Consider the following 26,498-nt stretch of genomic DNA (forward strand, 5'->3'; position numbering starts at 1 on the left):
CCGCCAATCTGTCTTAGGAGATTGCAGAGTGGTTAAGAGTGCCTACATCTGAAGGCCCTATTAAAGTTTTGCTATGAGGCCTCATGATCTCTATGGCACTGTGTGTTCATCAATGAACCTAGGATTCTGCTGTAAGAGATGAATGATACTACATGCTTGGTAATGTCTTTTTTTGGCATCGATCCCAAAACATTTATCGGGATTTGGACTGTCTGAACTTCGTAAGCTGGGATAAAAGTGATTAATCACATAAAGTAGAGACAGACACGCCAAGCAGGTTTATTGCTAAAAGAGTTTTATTTTATTACAAAAACATTTAAGCTGAAGTCGATGTAATTGGGGGACGAGATCACGTATTGTACAGAGTGCAATGCTAGACCCGTCCGAATTACTCCCATGTCCATGTCCAACCTGCAACCAACACAGAGATCTTAAATGTCATATAACAATGATATACAGCATGATGATTAATTTTTTTAATCGTAAAGCTGAATTATGGGAACAATATAAATCCTGTCTCCTCCCCACACCTCAGCAGTAATAGTAATTAGTAGTTTAAGTGCTGCTAAATATTTTTAACTTAAAGTGCACCTCAACTGATCGCAAAAAAAGATTCACTTACCTGGGGCTTCCACCAGCCCCCTGCAGCCTGTGCCCGCGTCAGGGCAAACCGATCCTTCGGTCCCCCATAGGCAGCCAGTTTAGTGGATTGGTTTGCCCCGGCACGGGCACAGGATGTCTGCACGGGGCTGGTGGAAGCCCCAGGTAAGTGAAACTTTTTTTTAATGTAAAGTCATTTAAGGCTCGCGTTAAAGGACAACTGCAGTGAGACGAATATGGCGGCTGCCATATTTATTTACTTTGAAACAATACCAGTTGCCTGGCAGCCCTGCTGGTCTATTTGGCTGAAGTAGTGTCTGAATCACACCAGAAATAAGCATGCAGCTAATCTTATCAGATTTGACAATAATGACAGAAACACTTAATCTGCTGCATGCTTGTTCAGATTCTATGGCTAATAGTATTATGTGCAGAGGATCAGCAGGACAGCCAGGCAACTGGTATTGTTTAAAAGGAAATACATATGGCAGCCTCCATATCCCTCTCACTTCAGTTTTCCTTTAAGGTGCTCAGAACATTTTTTTTTATAAATTAGTTTTATATTTCGATTAGATAAATTAGATCAGGTGAGTGTGAGAAAACGCGGAAGCACCGCCGCATGCACCTCTAGCAGGGCGGCGGGTTCCGCGTCCAGCGCGGCAGCTGATGCAGCTGCTCACTCGTCTTTGTGCCTGCCGGAACGCGGAGGAACCGCCACATGCGCTGGTGGCATCGCGGCAGATTCCGCATGCAGCGCAGCTGGCATTTCACAACCAAGTTCTGGTATGGCTGGGAGCTGTAGTCCACATAGGTTTAGGTGGACGCGCGAGCGTGCTGGGAGGAAGAGCTTTATGTCAGTCAGTGGGGGATCAGCTGACCAGGCTGGTCAGCTGACGCCAGAAACGGTTGCCATTGGTCCAGCACTTTGGGGAGGCGTTGGAGAGCGCTGAACTATATATACTGGTGGCTGGGCATTTGCTGGTTGTCTGCCGTTGCGATCACTACGTGGTAGCACTCAGACCTTTTGTCAGTATCTGTGTTATTTGCTAGACCAGTTTCCAAGGTGTTGATGACCAAGGAGCTCACACCTTAGTCTAGGAATCCTGTTATTAACTGTGTTACTATCTAGTTATTTGTTAGACCAGTTTCCAAGGTGTTGATGACCAAGGAGCTCACACCTTAGTCTAGGAATCCTGTTAACATCTGTGTTATATTCTAGACCAGTTCCGGGGTGTTGATGATCTAGGAGCTCACACCCAAGTCTAGGCATTGTCGATTATTTGTTATGACCTTCTGCTTTCCTGACCACTCTTCTGTTTACTGATTCGGTACTTCGCTATATCTGATACTCTGTTGCCAAACCCTGCTCGTTTTAGGACTACCGAATCAGTCTCCTGTCTATGTACCTTATCTGTCTGTGTGTTGTTGACCTGGCTTGCCCGACCTCGAGAACTATCTTCCCTGTTGGAAGATAGTTCACAGACCTGTCTGTGACACTTCACCTTTGGTGTCACTCACTCTCTGGTCCTTCCCACTCTCAGCCTGGCTCCGCCCCTTGGGGAGCATCAGACCTTTGGAAGGAACCAGATCTGTAAGCAGTATCTCGTACTGCCTAGCACCTTCTATACGGGTGCTCTCCTCAAAGTATTACTGTTGCACATAACACTCATACTACTCAGGTGTCCAGAGGTTAGAGATATATCTGATTATCGGTGATACTGCAGATCATCAATAATCGGGTATATATCTGTATTCTCTGTGATACTGCAGATCACCGGTAATCAGATCCTCTCTGTGTTACACCGATCGTTACAGTGAGCTTTTGCATTACAGCGTAGCCTATGTTCATCTCCCATAAGCCTTTGCTTCATGGAATCATTGGCACAAGAATAAACCATATACCCTCTTGTCAGCCGCATTTAACGCCGCATCACAGGGAGAGGATCTTTCTAGCCAGAGTGGCCGTTGCTCCAGTCCTCCCCCCACATGGGGAGTGGGCTCTACTGACCTCCGCTGTGTAAGTTGTGTACTTCCCATCTTCCCAGCTCCAGCAATATGTACTGTCACTCACCACTTAATGTTTCACCGGCCATTTACTTTTTTTATAACTTGGACCTCTTGTGCACATTATTTATTTTATTAACTAAAATCAGCTATGTCCGCGATAGTACCCCTTTAACTCTTTGTGACCAGCAATGCTGCTACAACTCAACAGAGTCTTTCTTCCATGTCCATGCTCAGGGTGTTAGAAAGCATTTAGACCTTCCCACACCCCATCCAGTATCTTTCTAAAAGATAAATAAAAGAATGCAGAGAAATGGACAGGGCACATGGCTTCTATAAACACATTGGGTAGGCTGTGGAAATCATGTATTACTTCCGGTGCACGGAATAAATGGGTAGGAAGATTATGAGACATGCATTGCTACTTAATGCAAATTTACTGTTGTTGCATTAGAGGCTGAACCACGACTTGATGAACTTTTTTTGGTTTGTCTAGAGCTTCTCTTTTCTTTAAAATAGCTTAAAAATCCATATCAGATCACTTACTTGTTTATTAAGTTCATTCCTTGTTTACGTTTTTCAGTGTTTATGATGATGGTGCTAACAGAAGAAAGAAGATTCAAGTCATTACTTGGGGAAAGGATTTAGGAATAATGATGAACAATATACTGTAATAAGCAGCAAGCACTAGTGCCAATGCCAAGCAGCAGTCGCAAAAGCAGATACAATCCTGGAACTACATATAAAGGGCACACGCACAATAGGCCAAAAACAAGAGCGCTGGGCCATCTGTGCATTGGGCTAATGGTAATAGTTCTCATGTGGCCCTCCAATAAATTACTGTTATTATCATTAAGTAGAACATCTCCCATGGGGATATATTCAACAAACTGCGGTAACGAGCATAACATTCGTAAGGTCTTCCAATGGACCTTGTCTGCCAATGGACCGGCTCTGTCAGTGGTACCTGCCAGACAATGGTAAGCATGTTTTGCTTGTCCGTGGCTTATCTCCATCTGCCATTGTTTGCAGTGCAGTCTCCGTCTATGTCAGGGGTTCTCAAACTGGGTGTTGCGGTACCCTGGTGCACCTCGAGTACCTCCCAGGGGTGCCTCTGCATTCATCCCTATCCTTTGTGCATTGCCATCAGATAGTGCAACTTCACATTGAAATACAATGGGTGGGTCAGTGGCCACTTGGAGGGGGGATGCTGCCTAATGGGGTCTCTGACTACTTGAAGGAGCAACGACTACTTGAAGCATCACCAGCCACATGAATATGTGAAAGGAGGGAAATGTTGCCTAATGAGCCTCACTAGTTACTTGGGGGAAGGGGGTATGTCACTGACTACTTGGAGGGGGGGGGGGGGGGTGATGCCTAATAAGCATCACTAGCTACTTGGAGGAGTGATGCTAATAAAGTTCATAATCATAACAGCATTTCGGTAGTTGTTTTTGCCCAGGGGTGTCTTCAAAAAATTCAATGCAATCAAGGTGCACTCACCCCCAAAAGGTTTGAGAACCACTGAGATATGTAATAACTGGGGAAACAACCATATGTGAATAACAGCAGTCACGCTGTGTGTAACGTGGCAGTGATCACTCAGACTCGTGTAAAATGCTATTATTTAAGATTAAGAATAGTTTGCGGTAGATCTTGGGTGGAGCAGGGGCACAGCAATGGTTGGTCAAAGTGTATACTATATACAGTACATATCACTCACCTTTCTCTGTGGGGACAGCACAGTGACAGGGGGGGTTTCCTCCAACTCCTGAAAAATACATTTGATGAGAGAATGATGAGAACGATGCAATGAGAGACAGAAAGGTAGAGAAAGACAGAGGAAGAGAGAGAGGGAAGGAAGAGGGGGAAGAGAGTGAGGAACAGCGAGGGAGAGATGGAGAAGAAGACAAGTGGACACAACTCATGGAAGGCAGGGAAAGGTGGGGGCATAACCAAGATGAAAGGGCACAGTGGGATGGGGAGATGGATACAAAATATAATTAAACGGTTACAAAAGTCTCATCCCTTACCCAGATTGTTATACCCCTACAACAGCACACTTCCATTCACTTGAACATGTTTTAAACGTTTAGCATTTTCTTGCTTTATATTTGACTGAAATCATACTACCGGTAATACTTTCCTGGATTACCATTTCATTTATCCACACAACTAGTCTAGCACTAGACCTTGACGCACTGCAAGGTTGAATTAGTCTTTTTTCCCCCTCTCCTCGTGTATAAATGAGTACAGGATTAATCACAAAATATCAAAGGCCACTTTCGTAAAAATCTGTGAAATGGGCTGTGCAATACTTGCCCTTCCCTTTTTCAGACATAGAAAGTGGTTTGGAAGAGGCACACCTTGCCTTAGGGCTCTTTCACATTAGGGCAGACTTTGTGCGTTAACGCAAACGGCAGCCGTTTGCGTTAACCAAGGTAAGATGAAAGTCCATAGACTTTCATTTTACCTTTCACACTCGACGCTGCGTTTCGATGCGTTGCGGTTTCGACGCACCCGGGCGCAGTTTTTCCTCCAACACACCCGCGAGCCGGCGTTTTCCGTCGGGTTTAATTACCAGCTACCGCCGCTGATTGCGTCGCACCGCAGATACCCGACGACACGCCGCAGGCAGACAACGCGTGCAGGAGAACAGCTCCTGTTCGCGTTGTCTGATGTGAAAGAGCCCTTAGGTGGTTGGGTGCATAGCCAGGATGCAAGCCACATCCAATACCATACAAACAGTCCAAGGTTGGCTAGCACACCAAATGTAGTTTGCAGAGATTTTTATTCATTAATGCATGTGTCAACACGAGATCTGACAATTGTTTCAGGGCCTCAGAGGGTCCCCTTCATCATGCTTGCACAATCAGAAAACCAGAAAAACGAGGGTAGATTTGCTGATAAGAAATCATACAGTCTTCAATTAAGTCATATGATTTTGTAATGTCTGACAATCACCCATGCATAGCTCCCAACTGTCCCTATTTTGGAGGGACAGTCCCTCTTTGGGAACCCAATTCCTTTGCCGCTCTTTCCTCCTCATTTGTCCCTCTTTCAGGACTGATGTACAGATCTGTGTAAATAGATGTATTTTTCTACTGAAAATGTGTTTAATTGACTTTATCCCCATCATTTACATTGATATATTTCCTATTTTCAAATGTTAATATGAAGGAAAATGAACCAGGATAGAAACCAGTGTGGTTTGAATTACAAAACAATATATTTTTCTTATGAAATCTTTATGGCATGCATGACTAGGGGTGTGTATGAGGAATGATTAGGGGCATGGGCTTAAGTGTCCCTCTTTGTTATTTCAAAAAGTTGGGAGGTATGTCCACATGAGATTTTTTTTTAAAGAATCACAACTCTCGATCTTGAAACACTATATACAAAAACCCCTCCTCCCTAACGCAATTTGTCTGCAAGTATCCCGGGCCGAGGAGTAAATGAACTCACCGTTGGGGCACTCCTTAGGGCAGGGGTTGGGTACGGCGGGGTTGACTGCTTCAGGTTTGGAGACTGCAGGGAAATTTGTCAGAGCTAAAAAAACGACAGCAAAGAGAATTAGAGGTTCCACTCTACAAAAGGTACGTCTCAATGTAAAGTTCAACTTTTGAATGTTTGTGTAATTATTCTTAACGGATGCGCTCTAAACGTTAAGCAACAGCATAACAACCTTTAAAGACATTTTTTTTGTTACAGCTGATACAAATCCTGCAATACATCTGCAGTGTGTCTATTTCCTGCTTTCATGGAAGCAGACATACGGTTAACATCCTGTGTTTACATATTAGTTTCTCGTCCAAGGCGGAGGGATGAAATTACATTTATGTTTAGTCACAGACTGTGGGAGGAATAAGACAGGCTAAACTCTCTAAATACATACAGGGTGCATTTCTCTATGTTTTCTTTCTGTCCTGTGCAAGAGTTCAGGTCCACTTTAACCAACTTTCTTTTTATTTGAATGCACAGTGCAATAAACTTTTATACATGCCATAAAATAGTGACATCTTGTGGTCAAATTGCATATTACGAAAATCATATGATGTAAGAAGCAAAAGATTTCTACAAACGTGAACATTTCTATTGAAGAGAAAGTGATCGGGATAATCAAGGCCAGTAGCAGATTAGCAATTACATGGCAAAGCCAGAGGCTTTGATTGGTTAAGTTTAATTGAGTCAGTGGGGATTTGCATTAAGGAACCAAAAATTCTCCTAACATGCAAATCTGCTCTGAGGAAGAAATTTAAATTGGACCAGTTCTTCAGCTGCTAATCTTTCCTCCTGGGTAAGGGGAAAGTTGTGTGGTAGGACAATATATATATGTTAATCAGTAATTAGTACATTTAATTATTTGTAGCTCTAAAATATCATAAAATGAAATCAAGTACAATAGAATACATTCTCACCAATAGTAAAAGAGTTCATGCTGCCTGAAGTTACGCTTGGTGCAGGAGCTGAGGTATATAAAATGCATCCAATAAAATATCATAAAAGCAAAAACATTTTCATTTTTTTTAACGGAGAAAACCTGCATGGTATTTGTCAAAAAGTAAAAGCAGAATGAGCAAAATTAAAGTAGGAAATCAGCTGACCTAATCTGACATGACTATTAATGACTATTACTGCACATGAGTACTGTGTCATGCTGTCTGATTTAGGCCCCTTGCAATCTTGTGCGCTGTTGCCCCATGTTACTGCTTCCCCGACGCAAGCGCCACCAGACTTGCACAGTTCACGCGATGTGAGGGGGTGAGCCGGAAGTTGCCAAATTGCCACAATGCAGAGACAAAGGCTACAGTGCGTTGCTGCGTAACCCGTGCCTACCGCATGGATGATGCAGCAAGGCAAGTCAATAGGCGATGCAGCAAGTGTGCACGCATGCACTGACTAACGGGAATCCCAGTGATGTACTTCCCGCCCAACAGGGAGTACGGCACTACGCTGCTATGCATATGATCCTGCTGCCGTACGATGGCACAGGGTCATATGAAGGTCAGTTTCTGCTAGTGTGATGTGCTTTCACCCCATTGTACTGCAACTATTAGGTGTGCAACCGGCCTCAAACTACAGTTAGCTTAGCTTCTGAAAAGTTGCTAGCCGAAAAATTGGTTTTGTTTACATCATGGCCTTGTGAAGAGGTTCTTTTACCTCCTTTGATCTACAATTACTAAAAATACACACTCAATACACTCAAAGGTAGACAGCTGAAAACTATGGTAGTTAGTGATTTGTCATGCAGGGTAGAAGTCAGTAGAGATCTAGCATAGAAGAGCACATATCTCTCTGTATTTCCCTGTGTGCTACTATAGTTTTTAATTACTTGGTGAATATAATGTGTTCTCTCTACATTTGTGTTCTTTTATCTGTTGATCTACTTTAAGCACTGAAGTGAGACAGCAAGATAGCCAGTCACTGGGAGGCTCGCTATGCAAATACAGACAAACATTTGTTCAAGGATGGTAAACCTTAAAGGACAACCGAGGTGACGTGTGACATGATGAGATAGACATGTGTATGTACAGTGCCAAGCACACAAATAACTAGGCTGTGTTCCTTTTTTTTATTTCTTTGCCTGAAAGAGTTAAACATCAAGTATGAAACTGACAGTTTCTATCCGGGTCGGGACCAGGTCAGACTGGGTCAGACTACAGCATAATCCTCACTAATAAATAATTACAGCCATAAAACACTTTCCTGTCAGTAAATGGCTTCTGAGAGCAGGAAAGGGATAAAAATGGTCAATGATTCATAGATTTGAGCTCTGGAATACATTCATGAAGGTGTCATTGTGCAGAGGAAATGAAACAGTAAAAACTTAAAAACTGGATTTAAATATAGAATAAAACTGTGGGATATCTAAAAAAAAGTATTTTTAGGAGAAGGAGGGCAGGTACAATTGTTTTTCTCATCAGTTTATTTTCACCTCGGATGTCCTTTAAGGCCTCTTTCCTATGGATGGCTGAACTGCGCTCAAGTGCTGTTTGGGTGCAAGCAAAATGCAGCCGAGCGGCAGCGTTTATAACACCAAGGCCCATATGCAATTCACTTTTTTCTCCTGATTTTTCTCCAAGGTGAAATTTTAACAACTTGTCAATAAAATGCCCATTAAACAACTAGCAAGCAAGAAAATATTCAAAATAATTTTGATAGTACTTTTTCACCTACTTCTTGGTTCTTTTTTAATTTCAAAGTGCTAAAAAGTTATTTTAAAAAGAAGTTAAAAGTTTCTCCTAGGATAAAACTCAGGTGAAAAAGTGAATTGCGTACGGGCCCAGGTGTCATTGCTTGACACTCAGTGGTGTTACCTGGTGGCAAAAAAGTGACACAGCCAATCTGAGCAGAGTCATGGCCATGCTCAAATATGCCTTCATGGGCAGGCGCTTCTTCACTGCCAGTCCCGAACGCTAGCAAGCGCCGGGCCAGTGCACCAGAGCAGTTTACAGGTAGTGAAGTCACTTCCTTCAGCCATCCATGTGAAAGAGGTCTTACTGTAATTTCACTGTGAAACGTCACATGACTACGTTTGCTTGATGGACTCTTTACCTTCAAAAAGCTTAAAAATTCTAAAACCTGAAAACCTGTTAAACTCACAGTTAGCTCCAGTGGCAGCATTTGAAGGTACTTCAGATTTTGGGGTGACCGGTGAGCTTCCGCTAGCTGCCGGGGGAACACGATTCTCGCTGGCAGATCCTAGTAAAAGATTGGCATAAAAGGTTACACGACTCTGCCATATGAAGTATCAGTGCTATGCAAGTCACATTCAAATTTAATGCAAATAGTTCCCTCTCTTTCAACTAATACTTGGAAGCTAGTGTCTCTACACATTCTGAAAACCTGGCTGTTCGCACCACTCTACTTCCTCCCAAGTCACTCCTCCAAAGATTATAACTGAGATGGAGAATTAGTGGTGTCTGCTACAGGACTGGTTTTCCTAATAACTGTGGACTGTTTTTTACTAATAACCATGGGGTTGTCTTGGAGAGCTGACACCTTTGTCTACTATAGGAGGGCAGGTAGTATCCAATTAACATCTGCATCCACCACAAGATGGTCATAAAGATCGGGGCAGGTCTCAGTGACACCTATGTCTACCACAGGACCATCCAGAAGGGCAGTTAACATTCAGTTTACACCTGAACCTACTACAGGATGGTCCTTAACTGCAGGTAATGTCCCGTTAACACACGCACTTACCACAGAATGGTCCTGGAGACAAGGTAATGTCCCACTGGCACCTTTGTTGGCCACAGGTTGGTCCAGGAGAGCAGCTAATGTCCCACTAACACCTGTGTCTACCACAGGATGGTCCTGAAGAGAAGGTAATGTCCCACTAACACCTGTGTCTACCACAGGATGGTCCTGAAGAGAAGGTAATGTCCCACTGACACCTATGATGGCCACAGGATGGTCCAGGAGAGAAGGTAATGTCCCACTAACACCTGTGTCTACCCCAGGATAGTCCATGAGATGCAAGTAGTATCCCACTAATACCTCCCATCTTCTGTGAACAGACCTCCTACCACAAGCCTATACCTCATTATCCACCTAGATGACAGCTTAATTCAGAAACCCCTTTCCCATACATACTGCATTCTGCTCAATGCTGGTTGGAGAAGATTTACCCAAAAAAGTGAGTTTTTGTACGAGGACATGAACACCAGTAAATATGAACCCTTTAGACACCACTCAGATCTGAGAGTGAGAAAGGGCAGGGCTGAAGTATGAGCAAAGCATAAGGATGATGTTTGGAATCGGGGATCTATGGAGTGGAAGACAGGTTGAAAGGGCTATAGTTGGATATATCAGGTAGATTTTTATGCAATACTAGGGATGGTCGGAAATGCCCATTTCTGATACAGCGGAAATTAAGATTTCAGATTTTCCTTTTCTCCGATTTTCAGTTTTTCCGATTTTCCATTTTTCCTATTTTTTATTTTCTGTTTTTCCCATTTCTGATTTTCGAGGAGTATTTTATTAGTTATTTTTTGTATCAGGGAATACAAAACATAAAGAAAAAAATGGAATAAATGTAAATCGGAAAACATAAATCAGAAAATTGGTCTTGTAAGTGGTCTGAAATTAAAATCTTGCAGAAAAATTCAGCATTCTCTGAGTTGCAGTAAATCGGATATCCACGGAAATCCGATTTTCATTCTCTATTTTCTGAGGTCCAATCGGAAATGACGATTCCTGATCGCAAATGCGGAAATTTCAACTGCGCAAAATCCGAATGAGCATTTCTATGCAATACATTAGATATTATACTCAAAGGAATAGATTAAGCCTAATAATAATGTTAGGGAGGAGTGCAGGTCCAAACTGGGACTCCAAACTTGCCAATAATTAAGCTGCCGATTAATTGATTGGTTGCCTGAGATTCTGAGTAGTCCCTACATATTTCCAGGTCAATGGACATTTGCATACAGGAATTTGTATGCAAATTTGGGGTACTTTCTTACCTGAGCTGGCACTGGGGGTGGAGGAGTTGCTTGAAGATGAGCTGGAAGATCCTGCTGCTTCTTCAGTGTCAACAAAACAAAACAAATAAAAAAAGTAACAGCCTGGAAATGAGGTAGATACAATAATCTGGTTATTGTGGCACATTTGTGGGGACACCAGAATCCAGTTGAATGAACGCTTACCATTTATTAAATGTCCATATAAAACTGTGTAACATAATACTGAGTGCTGAATTATGAAAAAAAAAATATGGCTTGATCACTGTAAAAAAAAAAAAAGAAAAGAAAAAACAAACATGTTTCGTGCCTCAACAAGACTGCTTCATCAAGGCCCAATGTGTACTGTATTCCAAGATCTTTTCGCTATAACATCATGAAATAAGTAATCCAGGCTGGATGGTGGATCAAATGTATCCAATGTCTACATCAGTTGCCTTAGCCCAATGTCATATATTGCTACTGGCCCATAACGTCATAGAATAGAGTAAATGGGGTAAAACTTCATTGACATCCAGTTGCTGAAGACCGACCAGGTGGAACGCTGCAGAGTAAAAGGGGGTGGGGTCAATATGCCACTGATACTTTGACCATTGCCGTTTTCATATTTTGCCTCTTCAACTGATGAAAGCAGTCAGTCTGGTGTGCACTGTAGCACAGTCCCATGTTAAGCTCTTGGACAGGATACTATCGACATGGAGTCTGTCATTTCTCCCCATGACTGCTTGGGATTTATCCGGGTTTCTTCACAAATCCCAAATATACTGGTAAATTAGTTAGACTAAAACTGTGGTAGGGATTAGATAGATCCCTGAGATATGGTTGATGGCATGACTATATAAGGTGCTACTGAAGAAGATGTCAGAGCTATATAACTAAATAAATAAATAATAATATTAATAACAAAAAAAATGGTAACGTGAAGAGAAAAGATGAAATTTTGCTTCCTACAGTCCAAGATGCTTCTCATTTTCAGGCCCCCTGTTCCCTGGTGCAATGGTCAAGTCTGTAATGATTGGCTGTAACCAGAGATGTCCATCAGTCCCACCTCTTTCAGTCATGGCTCATTGGAAAGGGGCTCTGTCAATCAAAGCCGTCTTGTAATGATCTGCTCAGCTGCCTGTGCAGGCAGGCAGCTTTTTGACCATTGTTTAGGTTTGCATGCTGCAGGACTCTGGAAAGAAGAGCTTCTGTCAGTTTTGCAGCTTGTGCTTGCTGAGGAATTTGCATACGTTGTCATGCAAATTGCCTGGCCACATTCATTGGAGGCGTGTACTATAAGTACTATGTGTTTCCCACAATGCTTCGCTGGTCATAAGGATTTAGTCCTGTGTAACACTCCTGGAAGGGTGTCAGCCTTACTCTCTGTTTGAAGATCAGCTTAGAGTAATTCCTGGAAAACTGCACTAGGCAGGTTTCCTTAGTGCAGTTAGGATTGCTTATCTGTTTGTTTTTCTGTTGCTATTGTCCTGTCCCAGCGGTGGTCGACAGGAAATGGTTCTGATCTCTGTTCTTGGGAGTATAGCTGGTGCAGCGGTTGCTACCAGCTATCTCTTCTGATCTGTCTCACTTGGATCGCACTAGCATCTTGCGCTAACGCTGTGGATCCTTCTGTTCTGTCTCCTTGGATCGCGCTAGCCACTTTTCGCTAGTGCTGTGGATCCTTCTGTTCTACTACTCTGTCTGCCTGGATCGCACTCGCCTAGCGCTAGTGCTGTGGATCCTTCTGTTCTGTCTTCCTGGATCGCGCTAGCCACTTTTGCTAGTGCTGTGGATCCTATCTCTCGCTTGTCCCTGTTTTCGTGTGTCTGTCTTGTCTGCTACGAACGCTTGCTGGAGGCTCGGTGAGGTAACCGTTAAGCAAGAGCTCGCGTCCTCTGTTACATGTTTGTCTGTCGATGGTTAGTTAGGCGTGCTTGTCTCTATTGTGCTTATCACGTGGAGACCGCGCATGAATGCGTGCACTGTTGCGAATGAGTGCGGTGTTCGCGTTCAGTTAGCGTTTGTTATTTTCCGTATCTTCTCATTGTATTATTTGCTGTGCCTTTGCTAACCTTGTATTCTGTTCTGATCTGCCTTGTGTCACATCTGGCGATCGCACCTCTCGCGATCGCATTCCTATTTCATATCTGCTGTTGTGTGTGCACTGTCGCGGGGTGGCGACTAGGTTGGCGCACACACATACAACCTGTCCCTTTGCTCGTTCTCATTCGCAAATCGCTTCTCTTGCGATTGCGTTCTGCGCTTCGTACAATTCCTGTCTGGCATCTGTGGAGGTACAGAGGATTGGTTCCTCTGCACTCCTCAGCGCCATCTGCCGACAGGAATTTCCCTCTACGGGTGCGTAGCACCTTTTGCTGGGTTCCTGCAAATATACGCTTGTGGAGGATTTCCGCCGTGTCAGCGCACGCATTGTGCGCTAGTCACGGAGAAAGTTCCACAATCGTTACACGCCTTCATATAATTCTGAATACTACAATGGGCAGGACTGGTGGCCATCTTTGAAAAGGGCACCGCAGCAATAGGGAATGAGGGACCTGGCAAAGAAAGAAGAGGAATAGCAGGAAGGAAGGAAGGGAGCCTTGCTGGGGAAGTAAGTATCACCTTTTCTTCTCACAGGTGAATAACATAATACATTTCAGTTTTTAATTTTGTCTGGGTAGCAGGTTTGGTGTTATGTCATATTTCACCGGCCATTTACCAAAAAGTGAGTGAATTTGCCAATGTTAAAAGGAAAATAAATAAAGTTATGTTCAATTTCCCGGGAAAATAAAAAAAGTGATTTTATGTCTGTATTGTTATTGGAGAGACTCATTCACTTCCTGTCATAAACAGGAAATATAAAACACACACACACACACACACACACACACACACACACACACACACACACACACACACACACACACACACACACACACACACACACACACACACACACACACACACACACACAATTTTTTTTGTATTACAGCCTATTGGACTCACTTGAAGAAGCGGGCTCAGCGGTTGCATTACTGGTAACTGGTGCAGCGGTGCTTCCTGAAGTCGGCACAGCCCCTACAAGAACATGGTTTAGTCAAGGGAGCAGTTTTAAAATACTATACAAAAGAAGCGAACACTTACTTACTGTCTGCAACTTTTATTATTTATAACACTAAAAACATGCAGAAAGCAGAGGAATAATGAATTACAATGTTTTCTACTCTCCCTGGTGCTTTCTCACGGAATGGCCTGTTGGGAGGTGAGATAGCGAGCTATAATGGTAGAAGACCTCAATTCATCATACAATTACATTTTTAAAGTGGAGGCATCATGTATACCTATATAAAAGCTGTGTCAATTCATAAGAAGTATAAAAACTTCAATTGAATTTTAGATTGTGACAGTCCCATACAGGGCATGTGCAAGCAAAGGACCAAAAAAATAGGAGGCCAGGGAACAGGCTATGGACAATCTAGTGCCAGGCTTGCCAACTGTCCGTCTTTAGAAGGACAGTCCGTACAAAATCATGCACAAATGGGCTGTCCATACTTTCTCTCTGAGTGTTTGTTCTTTCAAAGAGACCTCGGCTCAGTCCATCACCTCTATTGCCCATGTATGTTTAGTGCGGCCGCAGCACCTTTAAGCCACAGCTCCTCACTCTAGTCACGATGCTTGCTAGACTTGCTTGCTAGGATCTTTTTCAAGTATTTAAATGGCGTTCAAATAAAAGTAGCATACACAGACTGTTGCTAATTGAAAATACCCGATAGGTATGAAATAGCCTGCTGCAGCCATAAATTTAGCATTTAAAAAAATGTGAAAAAGTGACCTCGCCCACAGTTTAGCCTCACCCACAACACACTTTAAAAGTGTGCTACTGACTTCGCCCCGTCTGTCCAAAAGTTGGGTGTCCAATTTTTTTGGGCCTTTTGTCCCGGAGAAATTAGAAATTAGGTTGGCAACCCTGGCTAACAAGCCCCACCTTCACCCTCTCCTGGCCCGTCACAGTTGCTATAGCTGCTATGGCTCCATCACTCACCTGAATGCAACAGAGATGACTAAAGAAAAGCAAAGACGAGGGGTTAAGGGTACGGTAAGGGGAAGTTTAAAAAGACTGCTAAAGGATTGAATAATTAATAAGCCCATTAGATGGACTTCCAGCAAGAAATGAAATACTCTCAAGAATATGTCCCCCCAACGTCACTGAACAAAACCGAGAAAACAGACTGAGGCAAAAGGAACCCAGCAGCTGGGGACATACCTGTCACTGCATGGGCAGTCACACTGTCCACTTTTGTATATACAGCTGGTGCAGTGCTTCCTCCAGAGACGGCACTGGTAGTCCCTTCTGGCACTGAAAAGAGATACAGATAGTTTGTTAAAGGGGACCTGAACTCAGAACTTCCACTCTGCTCTAAAAGACAAGCAACAGCATAATAATCCTTAAATATATTTTTCTTTACATTTCTTAGTTACAGCTGGTACAAATTCTGCAATAAATCCACAATGTGTCTACTTCTTGCTTTCATGGAAGCAGACAAAGGGCTTGATTCACAAAGCGGTGATAACTCAGTTATCACGCCTAAAAGACTTTAGGCGTGATAACCTTTGCACTAGCAAAGTTATCACCGCTTTGTGCTCTAACTCGCGCGAAGCTACCGCGTGTACGCGCGTACGCCCGTAAACTTTAAAAACTTTAAAACTTTGCATGCGGAAAATTCGCGCGAGTTTCTTCTTATCATGCCTAAACTGAGTTTAGGCGTGATAAAGGGGTTTTCACTCCCGTGCAAACACTTTGCACCGCTTTGTGAATCAGGCCCATAGGGTTAACATCCTGTGTTTACAAATTAGCTGTTCTACCGAGGAAGATGAGATTCCTGAGCTGACACAGGTGAGGGATCAAATTACAACTTGTGATTAGTCATAGATGAGGGGGAATTGACAGGCTAAACTCTCAAAATACGTACAGGGTGCATTTCTCTCTGTTTTCTTCAGCAGTCTCAGCAGACTACGGACTGTTTTGTTCAGTTTCATTTCAGATCTATGAATGTATACCTCTTCAGCATATTCTCCTCATTATGAACTACCGAGGCTTGTGACAGGTGTGCTCTAAGAGTTATTGTACTTATACACTAACTGAAATGACTAAATGTCTTTAAATAAGTCTCTGGTTAACAATCCATGTTCAGTGTTGATTTTAGCTCTGTTTTAAGATACCAGCTTGTCACTGTCTTTTCCCTGTAAGAAATGGCTCAATACTGGTAGTTTATAAACCGCACACTCAGAGTTTGGTGAAAAATGAAATGCTGATAAGATTTACACAGGGATAATAGGAGGGCAGATGGACATTACGAGAGACCTTCAAAAGCAGTGGGAATAGTTTAAAAGCATTTAGTTCAAGCAGGGCCATACACTGCAGCTAGGGGCTGGGTTTCCAGAAAGGCCAGAAAGGCCCAGGCCTTGGATGCCTCCTACCCAAGGGCGGCTGAGCATGGAAAAGAGGCGGCTTCATATGGAAGAGGAGACTGTAAATGGGAAAGGGAGGCTGCAAATGGGGAACATCGCATGGAGAAAAAAATTGCTGCTGTCCAATGGAGCTGCAATTAACGCCCTTGGCGATATGATTCTTTCCGGAAAATATGGTCTAAAAGCAGTGACATTTTTTTGCACCCTTTCAGACCCTAAAACCTGGAAAAAAAATCATGTTTCCAGAGAGACCTGCAGCAGTTCCAGTAATCACTCACCTCCCTGGCTCCAGCGCTGCAGTTATGCCTCCATCCTCCGGGTGGCGCTGCAACTCTAAAGTGAAATTGCCGGCTGTCGACATGACGACAGCCGGCGATCTCACCAGGAGGAAGCAGAGCCCCGGAGGAAAGGAAGAAGAATGGCAGCCGAGGTATGTAAAACCGCCCGCTGTGCGCTATACTCTGGATACAGCCTCCAGCGGCTACCCCGATGTCGGGATTACCGCTCTTAGCTGCGTTTTTCTGCCCCGACCCTAGCTCGGGATTACCACCAAGGAAGTTAAAGGAGAGACTGCTTTACATATATACTACAAATGGAAGAAGGGGTAATGGTTGGACAGCTCCCCACAGAAGGGGAGCCAAAAGGAAGTTGATCTAAGAGCAGAGAAAGTATAATTCTGTCCTTGCTTACACCGTATAGCTGAATTGTTATATGGGGGGGGACATAATGGCTACAGAGCACAACAAAGTAAAGAGGTGCCCAAAGGTAGATAAAATTACATTAAAAACAAAGTAAAATTAAAAAAAATAGAGGTGGCTCACCTCCCACACGACACACAATCAACTATGAAAAATTGATTGTTATTTATCTAGCACAGGCAATGTGCCACGTGGGGGCATGCCCACCCCATCAGGCCATAACAGTGCAGAAAGCATCAAGCCTCTAAACTAGGAGCACCTCTGTATCTTCCCGAGGTGTGTCTTTAGGGCCGGGCCGAGGCATAGGCTGGAGAGGCTCCAGCCTCAGGGTGCAGTGTAGGAGGGGGCGCACAATTCATTTAGCTGTCATTCTTAATTGTGTATGAAGCAGAAAGAAATAAGAAAAGGGGATACATAGCAGTGACTGCAAGCCAGATAACTAGAGATTAAGGTGTTGGGGAGGTTGTGGGCCCTGTGGCACCTCTTAGTCTAATAGCAATCAGTGTGTGACAGCTGGGGTGGGAGGGATAGAGGGGCGCACTTTGGTGTCTCAGCCTTGGGTGCAGGAGGACCTTGTCCCTGCTCTGTGTGTCTCTTAAATGGATTTATTTATTTAAGCATTTATATAGCGCCGACATATTACGCAGATCTGTACAGAGTATATTTTGTTGTCACTAACTGTCCCTTAGAGGGGCTCACAATCTAGTCCCTACCATAGTCCTATGTCTATCCATGCATCATGTAGTGCAGTGTTTCTCAACATTATATTGATATGTACTCCTTTTAAAACCCTGTACTCGCCAAGTACCCCCTAGCATAGTAAACATTATCACAAGTACCCCTTGACAAATATATATTTAATCGTAGTACATGATAATTGGTTTTAAACAATTTCCAAGCATTTACTATTGCTTTTAATTAGCTAAACACTAATTTGGTGTTGTTTAAATAAGATTTATCATTTTCTAAAACTCTACATTTTGTTATTCTTGGTTAAGTATATGAAGCCTGAGTACCCCCTGGACCCATCAGAAGTACCCTCTGGGATGCACATACCACATGTTGAGAACCTTGGATGTAGTGCATGTATCATAGTCTAGGGACAGTTTTAGGGGGAAGTCAATTAACTTATCTGTATGTTTTTGGGATATGGGAGGAAACCGGAGTGCCTGGAGGAAACCCACACAGACACAGGGAGAACTCACAAACACCTTGCAGATGTAGACCTGGCTGGGATTTGAACCAGGGACCCAGCGAAGCAAGGCGAGAGCGCTAACCACTACGCCACCGTGCTGCCAAATGAAGTAGTCCCGGTGTCTGGCTGCAGAGGTGTACATTTTTAGGGTCTGAAGGCTGAACCAGAAAACCTTTATGACTGGAAGTGAACGACTGGAACGAATAGATGTGTGAATTTCATCATCTCAGCTTCATAAGACTGAGCACTTATTGCATTAATTTAGTACTTAAGCCTGACACCTCTCCTGTGAATCAGGAGACAAGACTCCTCCTAAAACTAACTCAAATAAACTGCTAATAAATACAAACACAAAGAAACATGTACATGAAAGCAAAAACAGTGGCGTACCTGCTGGTTTAGGAGTAGAGTTAGAGGAATGACCTGCTGATCAATAAAAAAAATGTATATTTTAATCAATGAAAATGACTTTGAAAGCCGTGGAGCTCAATGGCTCTTTTGCATAGATAACAACTGGAGTTTCTTAACTCTTCCTGTACTGGAAACAATATTAGACTTATGTCTCTGCTCCTAATGTTTTATTTCTTAGCTGTCCTACACATACAAATCATTAAATAATTTTTTTTTTCGCTTCAGTGTTTAGGCACTAGATTAAGGTTAAACCAACTGTGCCAAGGAAGAAGGCTCAGTTTTGTTAATGGGAGGAGGTTATATTTAGGCAAAGGGCCAGGTGTGACTTTAAGCTAAGCCTGATTCTTTCAGGACCAGGCCCAGATTTACATCATAGGAGCCTATAGGCACAGATATCCTGGCACCCTAGACTCCGCCCTCCATGAACCTACAAACCCTCACTAAACTGATTGTCCCAGCTGTCACTTCTCCCTTACTTCCCTTGCCTGTCATAGGTAGCTACAGGTGCCCCTTAGTATTAGGTAGCCAGAAGTACCCTCAATATTAATTAGCTTGAAGTGCCCTCACACATTAGGTAGCTAGAAGAACCTCAGTATTAATTAGCTAGAGGTACCACTGGCTGAAGTGAGCTCTCCTCAGTGGAAGGCAGAGAGCAGGGATAGTAACCTCTCATTTAGACTCTGATCAGGACTCTGCATAGGGAAGGAGGGAGGGAGGCGCTCCGGGAGGAGAGAAAGACACCTTTCTATTATCAGGCGCCTGTAGGCATGTGCCTACAGTGCCTTATGGTAAATCCGGTCCTGTTCAGGACTACAGAAAGTAACTAGGTATCAGCAAAATCTGTACGGTTTATACCCACCAACCAAATGACCAATTTATACACACTTGATGGTCGAAGTGGTGCTTGGGAAAGTAAGGAGCCTTGTTCAGTAAGCCAGCATCTATTCAATGAGGAGACCTTGAGTAAGATTCCCTAACACTGCTACTGCCTATGACGTGCGCCCTTAGTGGCTGCAGCACTGGTGCTATCAATGTTCTATATCTTGTCTACCACTATCCCCATTACTCAGGTTTAGATTCACATCTGGCTTTAAGATAACATTTATCAAATATGTTTTTTTTTGTGTTGAACACCTGAAAGAGAAACCGTAACCAAGAATTGAACTTCATTCCAATCAGTAGCTGATACCCCCTTTCCCATGAGAAGTCTTTACCTTTTCTCAAATGGATCATCAGGGGGCGCTGTATGGCTGATATTGTGGTGAAACCCCCACAGTGTGATGTCAGCGTCTCACAGCACTGAGGTACTGACATCACACTGTGGGAGCCTTGGTGCATTGTGGGAAATAACAGCTGTTTACAACTGCCAAAATAGCAGGCAGCATCTCTTTGTGATAAATGTCATAATGTTCATCAGGGAGTGGAAAGCTTTTACAATGAGCAAACACAGACTAAATCATTTATACATAATTATTGTAAAAATTAAGCACTTTTTTCATTACATTAATTTCACTGGAGTTCCTCTTTAAGAAAATAAAAAAAATACCAACCTTCTGATCCACTAGCAGTTGACGCGACGGGAGCCGTTGTAGTTTCAAATGGAGCAGAGTCTGCAATAATAATATTACAGCATTAGCAACAACATCTTGTTTTATATGCCAAGATATTGCCAAAATGACAGGAAGTCAAAAAACTCATGGAACAATAGAGCCAATTACTAAACTTATGTGGGAATCTATGGCTGCTGTAAGCTTAGCCATAATACTATGTGCTGCAAGCGGTAGGCCAGAAAGTACTCAGTCGGCCTACTAATCCCACAGATACTGTGGAGCAATCTAAATGGCAGCAGGGCAATGTGTGCTGAGACTGGCTCTGTATCAGCCAATACATTTTTTGACCAAAGTTTACCACTGTGGGACAAAAGGACAACTGAAGCGAGAGGGATATGGAGGTTGCCATATTTATTTCTTTTTAACCACTTCAGCCTACAGGGTTGACATTTTTTTGCATCTGAGCAACTTTCACCTCCCATTCATTTGCTAATAACTTTATCACTACTCGGCACAATGAATGGATCTATATCTTGTTTTTTCCGCCACCAATTAGGCTTTCTGTGGGTGATACATTTTGCTGAGAATTAATTTATTGTAAATCCATTTTAACAGGAATATTAAGAAAGAGATGGAAAAAAATCATTATTCCTCAGCTTTTGGCCATTATAGTTTGTAATCAATACATGCTACCATAATTAAAACCTATGTACTTTATTTACCAATTTACCAAACCATTTAAATTATGTCCCTATCACAATGTATGGCGCCGATATTCAATTTGGAAATAAAGGTGCATTTTTTCAATTTATGTCCATTACTATTTAGAAGCCCATAATTTAATAAATCATATTGATATACTCCTTTGACATGAATATTTAAAAAGTTCAGACCCTTAGGTAACTATTTATGTTTTTTTTTTTATTATTATTGTAATTTTTTTATTTTTTTTATTAAAACTTGTATGTGGGTATTTTTTGGTGTGGGAGGTAAACAGGGGATTTTTCATGTTTTAAAATGTATTTATTTAATACAAAGTGTGTTTTTGGTGTAGTTTGCTATTTGGCCACAAGATGGCCACAGTCAAAAAGTCCTGGGAGCGATCGATCTCGTTCCCAGGAAGAAGAATGAAGACCAGAGCTCAGAAAAGCCGCAGCGTCTGAAGAGACGCTGTCGGCTTTTCTCCGGGGGAAGGGGGGGTGTCCGATCAGTGAAAGGGATTTATAATCCCTTTCATTGATCGCTGGGCTAACGGCCAGCAGCGGGGGCGCGCACGGTGGGGCCCGCGGGAGCACGCTCAACCCGCGGGAGTGCGCGCAGCCTAACTGGACTAAAATTTTCGTCCAGTTAGGCTGAAGTGGTTAAACCATACCATTTGGTTGGCTATCCTATGGATCTTCTGCCTCTAATACTTTTAGCCATAGACCCTGAACAAGCATTCAGCAGATCAGGTGTTTCTGACATTATTGATTAGCTGCATGCTTGTTTCTGGTGTTATTCAGACACTAATGCTGCCAAATAGACCAGCAGGGCTGCCAGGCAACTGGTATTGTTTAAAAGGAAATACATATGGCAGCCTCCATATTCTTCTCACTACAGTTGTCCTTTAACATTGATAGGCAACATTATGTAGTGGTACAACACTATGTATCCAAAACAGAAATTAATTTCTAGTCCTGTACAGACCTGGGCTAACCCATATGTATCCAAATGTAAGCTATCTACATTCTGCATAGGTTCCCTACTCCTCTTTGGGTCAGTTCAGACCAGTTAGGGTTTGGATACACTCGGAGAGTGTAGTTATAGTTTCAGCGGGTGAAGGTTAGTGTTTTGATTCACTTGGTTATGGTTATTGCTAGGAATATGTGGTTTAAATTAGTGTCAGAGTTTGGGTGGGTGAGGTTAGTATTAAGTTGGCCATAGATGATTCCATTTTTTTTTCTGGTCAAAGAAAGAGGATCGATTTTTCTACTTAATCAAATAATTGGAAAAATCAAACCAATATACCATACACTTATAATCAATTTTTTTCTCCCAAAATGTTTTAATGTAGTTGAATAAAACATTCAGTTTTTGAATTTTTCTTTCTTACTTTTCCAACACATCTGCTTAGATGTTTTTTTTTTTTTTAAAAATTCACAAACATGCTTTTTCTTGATCAAAAAAAAAAAAAAAAAGAATTATTTTTCTATGTATTTGATAATTTTAATTGATACAATGTCGATTGATTTAGTTGAATTGAGTACCTTTAGATGTACGTGAACCTATAGAGTTCACGTACATCTGATTTTCATAGCAACATTTAAGAAAAATGTGTTAAAGTGGACCCAAACCAAACTTTTTTTTAGTTAAAAATATTTAGTTGCACCTCTCTGAAACATACAAAGATAAATAAACACTCCTTCAAGCCTATGAGCATTTCAGTGCATGCTTTTCACCCTTCTCTTTTCATAACTAGGGTTATACAGGTGGCAGCCATTAGCAATTCCTCCTTTGCTGGACACCTCCTACTCCACCAGTCTGCCGGATTCTGTCCCGGCAACATGAAAGGAAGGGAGGGGTTTCTCCAATAAATGTAAATGGTTTTATATTTGTCATCATGCAGCTGAAAAAAGGCTGCTATTTATTATTATAATTTAGAAAATAGATTTTATTTCTGAAATCTTGTATTTTTAATTTGGGTCCTCTTTAAGTTTGCTTCAATCTGTAGTGCCAAGATCTACTGTGCCAAAAAGCCAACATCAAAAATGAATATATCACCGAAAAGTCACAAATGTAGGCTCCAGAGACCGGAGCTAGCGTACTCAGAGGAAGAGAACCATACGCTCCTATATGCATTTGAGATGAAACGTGAGGAGACAGAAGAGCAATAGGTGTTCCTGGGAAAATCGAGGCGAATCTTTCTGCTAAAATGCTCCTACAGCCTTTTACATTGGCACCTACACATGGGCGTGTGAAACAAAAACAGAAAACAGTGACATGTGTTACACACACTACTTATTTATTTATAAGCCTGCAGGCATTAACCCACTAATTACTTGTTTTGTGACCTCTGTAATGTTAAAGAGGAACTTTAACTTAAGAATGAACTTCATCCCAATCAGTAGCTGACACCTCCTTTCTCATGAGAAATCTACCTTTTCTCAAGTAGATCATCAGGGGGAGCTGTATGGATGAAATTCTGGTGAAACCCCTCCCACCGTGTGATGTCATCAACATGGTCCTCACAGTCTGCTGTCTACGAACCTTATTGCATTGTGGGAAATAACGGCTTTCCAACTGCCAAGCAAGCAATATCTCCCTCTGTGCATAGAACGTTCAGTAATGAACATTCCATACAGATCACCTGGCAGGACAAAAGATGTCACCACCAGTGATACATTTCAGACAGTAAATCAGGGACAGGAAATATTTTACAATGAGCAAACAATGAGCTAAATAATCTATAAATGAAAATTGTAAAAAATAAGCAATTTATTCAATATGCTATTTTCACTACAGTTCCTGGTTAACCATTACATTTACCTTGACATTTTTTTTCAACTTTAGAATAAATAACACTCTGTGTTTGTTACCTAAGGTGGGTTGGGAGTGATTTACAAGTCAATTCAAAAGTGGCTCATGCCAGCCAATCAGATTTTATTCTTCTCTTTTCAGAGGTTTAGACAAATCAGAACACTTAAAGAATACTTGCTGTTTTGGTGTCAAAAGATTTCCAAAAAGTAGTAAAATAGTAAATAAAAGTGTCTAAAACCTACAGTATATTCTTTATTGAAATTCAGCTCAATAGATTACTTTTGTTTTTTATAATCTACTTTGACAGACCACAAAAATAGTCTTCTTGAGTCTTGTGAAGGCTGGTTATTGTTTAATGAGTGGCTAAGATCAGGGTTGTCCCCACTTGCTGTGCCACCAATGCTAAGAAATGTCCACCTGTCAACATCCACCTATTCTGTTACCTGTAAGTCTCAGCGTTGAAGGGTGGTGGAGCACTCTTCTATTCTCCAGCTGGATGTGCCTAGGATGGTCTGGCAGCACACTAGATCTAGTCAAATTGCAAAAAGGTTGACTGGCACCATTCAAGAAATAATGACCATGAATTACTGTGGATGGGGTTGGTCAACCTTTTCGCAAGTTACCTATAAATCTGTGAAGATTATTTCACTTCTTTCACCTAAAAGTCCATAATCTTCTATGTTTCTAGATTCTATGGAGGGTAAAAATAAGGATTCCCATGCTCCCCAATTCAAGGTAAGTTGCAGGGCTTTCCTGATCTGAGCCCAAATCTCTTGGTACTTCCTGTTCATGATGATGACCCTGTTCAGAGCTCTCAAAGCAAGCATGTAAACATGACAGTGTAATTATCATAGTCTGGGTTGAACAGCTGACTAAGGAGATTTTGTTGGAATATTAACATTTTTAAAGTGGTATGAAATATGAAATAATTTCTTCTTTGCGCTAAAAGATTATTTACAGCCTTAAACCTATAACCAGCAAAAAAATGCTGTAGCAGAACAGCATTCAAATAGTTAAACACAGCACTTTCTTCTTCAGTGGGAAGTCAGATACAACTCAAGTGATATAATTATCTTGTTTATGTTAGCTTAGCAGCTGTACGGCTACTATTTGTAAATATTGCAGTGCACTGTATCAGCTTGCACAGATAGCAGAAGGTAAAAACAGCAGAGAACTCTCACTGGGTACAATAAAATATATAAATACAGAAGCTGTTCAATAAACTGCATTGGTAGCTTTCAGAGCAGATAAACTGTACTTTGGGAACTTGAAATGTTGTAATTTTACAGTAATACAGTAAGCAAATATGATAACTGTATGAGTAAGAAAAAGTAGGAAAAAGTTTTTTTTTTAATATTATGTCAGATTTTAATCCTTCTTTAAGATTTATTTTTCTGCTAGAAAACTTTAAAAGGCAAAAATTACCTACATATTATAAGTTATTTTAATTCAATGTCTATTTAAAGGAACCTTTATGGCATTCTCTGACAGATACCTCAAAGTACAGGTGAATTATACATCATTATTTAAAAAAAAAATTCAATTCTTTATTTTTTTTTTAATTTAAGGTTAATTTCCATGTTTGTTTATAAAAAAAAAAAAACGCACAGAAAAGGAAGCCTTTTGTTTAGTAGCAAGTTTCGAGACAGCTATTTTAATTGGTGATGGTCGAATATGGCCATTTGGCTTTTGAAAAATGTTTGATTTTTTTTTTTCATATTTCAATAAGGATTTTTTTATTTTTGCAAAAGTGAGACTTTTTGTAAAAATGAATGTCCTGCAAAAGTTTGCCCTCTGGTGAAAGGATACTTTTCATGCCAAAACAGGGTTCTTTCCTACCCTTCATCAGACATGGTTACACAGCCTATGATTTCCTTCTTTTACCAATGGCCAACAATTGGACAACAGCATCCTATGAAAAATAACCAATTCTTTCCATGTCAGTTCGATACATTACACGAGTATGTTTGCAATAGTACAAAGGACATGGCAAAACTGCTTCTTGATATTTCTGAACACACATAATTGGCTTCGAGTTTGAAATGGAAAGGTCAATTATTAAATACATTAACTTGCTAGTTGACTTTTATGGATTGAAAAATTTCATATTTCTTTAACAAACATGTAGATACACTATATAAGCTAGCATTTGGCTTCTCTTTCCATAACATGTATTAAACAAAAAATATACTCACTGATGATCTGGAGTTGAAGGCAAGACACAAGAAGAAGTGCCACCAGTGTTTTGAGGTATGCCATCCTTAATCAAAAGTGATACTTCTAAAGATATCCAGTAAGATGTTCACCTTCGAGCTGTGCATGCAGTTCTAAGCCATCAGACTTGGTCTTTATATGTGTTGTATTACGCAGTCCCACCCCTACATCTTGGGTCCTCATGTCTCCACCCTCTCCAGCCATAATTTTCCTCAAGGATACAGAACACTCACAGGCGTTAACTATGAGTGCCACGCCTAAAAATTACAGGTCTCCCTTTGGTTTATGGACTGAAGTTATTAATCATAATCACTGGAGCTGCTAGTAGTCATAAGTGACTTCTCTCCTCCCGTAGTAAGGATCTGTAGACCTTTCAAGGCATGCAAGGACA

The 26,498-nt window shown here is 41.7% G+C and overlaps 1 protein-coding gene across 4 annotated transcripts; it reads right to left on the bottom strand.

Moving 5' to 3' along the window:
- Positions 1–274: 274 nt before the first annotated feature.
- On the bottom strand, positions 275–26,226 carry LOC137528162 (mucin-21-like). 4 transcript variants are annotated; one of them, XM_068249429.1, is made up of 12 exons: positions 26,089–26,226; positions 20,378–20,437; positions 18,807–18,839; positions 15,319–15,411; positions 14,061–14,132; positions 11,076–11,177; positions 9,208–9,306; positions 7,023–7,070; positions 6,070–6,153; positions 4,328–4,375; positions 3,151–3,204; positions 275–411 (listed from the first exon to the last, which is right to left on the bottom strand). In XM_068249429.1, exons 1-11 carry the CDS (start codon positions 26,150–26,152, stop codon positions 3,191–3,193), a joined length of 717 nt encoding a protein of 238 aa, XP_068105530.1. In that variant the 5' UTR covers positions 26,153–26,226; the 3' UTR covers positions 275–411; positions 3,151–3,190. The 4 variants fall into 4 exon arrangements, with proteins under 4 accessions (XP_068105530.1, XP_068105531.1, XP_068105529.1 ...); XM_068249430.1 differs by having other exon boundaries at positions 11,076–11,135; positions 18,807–18,842; XM_068249428.1 differs by having other exon boundaries at positions 18,807–18,842.
- Between the last annotated feature and the right edge of the window lie 272 nt (positions 26,227–26,498).

Source organism: Hyperolius riggenbachi, chromosome 8 (genome assembly GCF_040937935.1).
Source record: "Hyperolius riggenbachi isolate aHypRig1 chromosome 8, aHypRig1.pri, whole genome shotgun sequence".
Classification (NCBI taxonomy): domain Eukaryota; kingdom Metazoa; phylum Chordata; class Amphibia; order Anura; family Hyperoliidae; genus Hyperolius; species Hyperolius riggenbachi.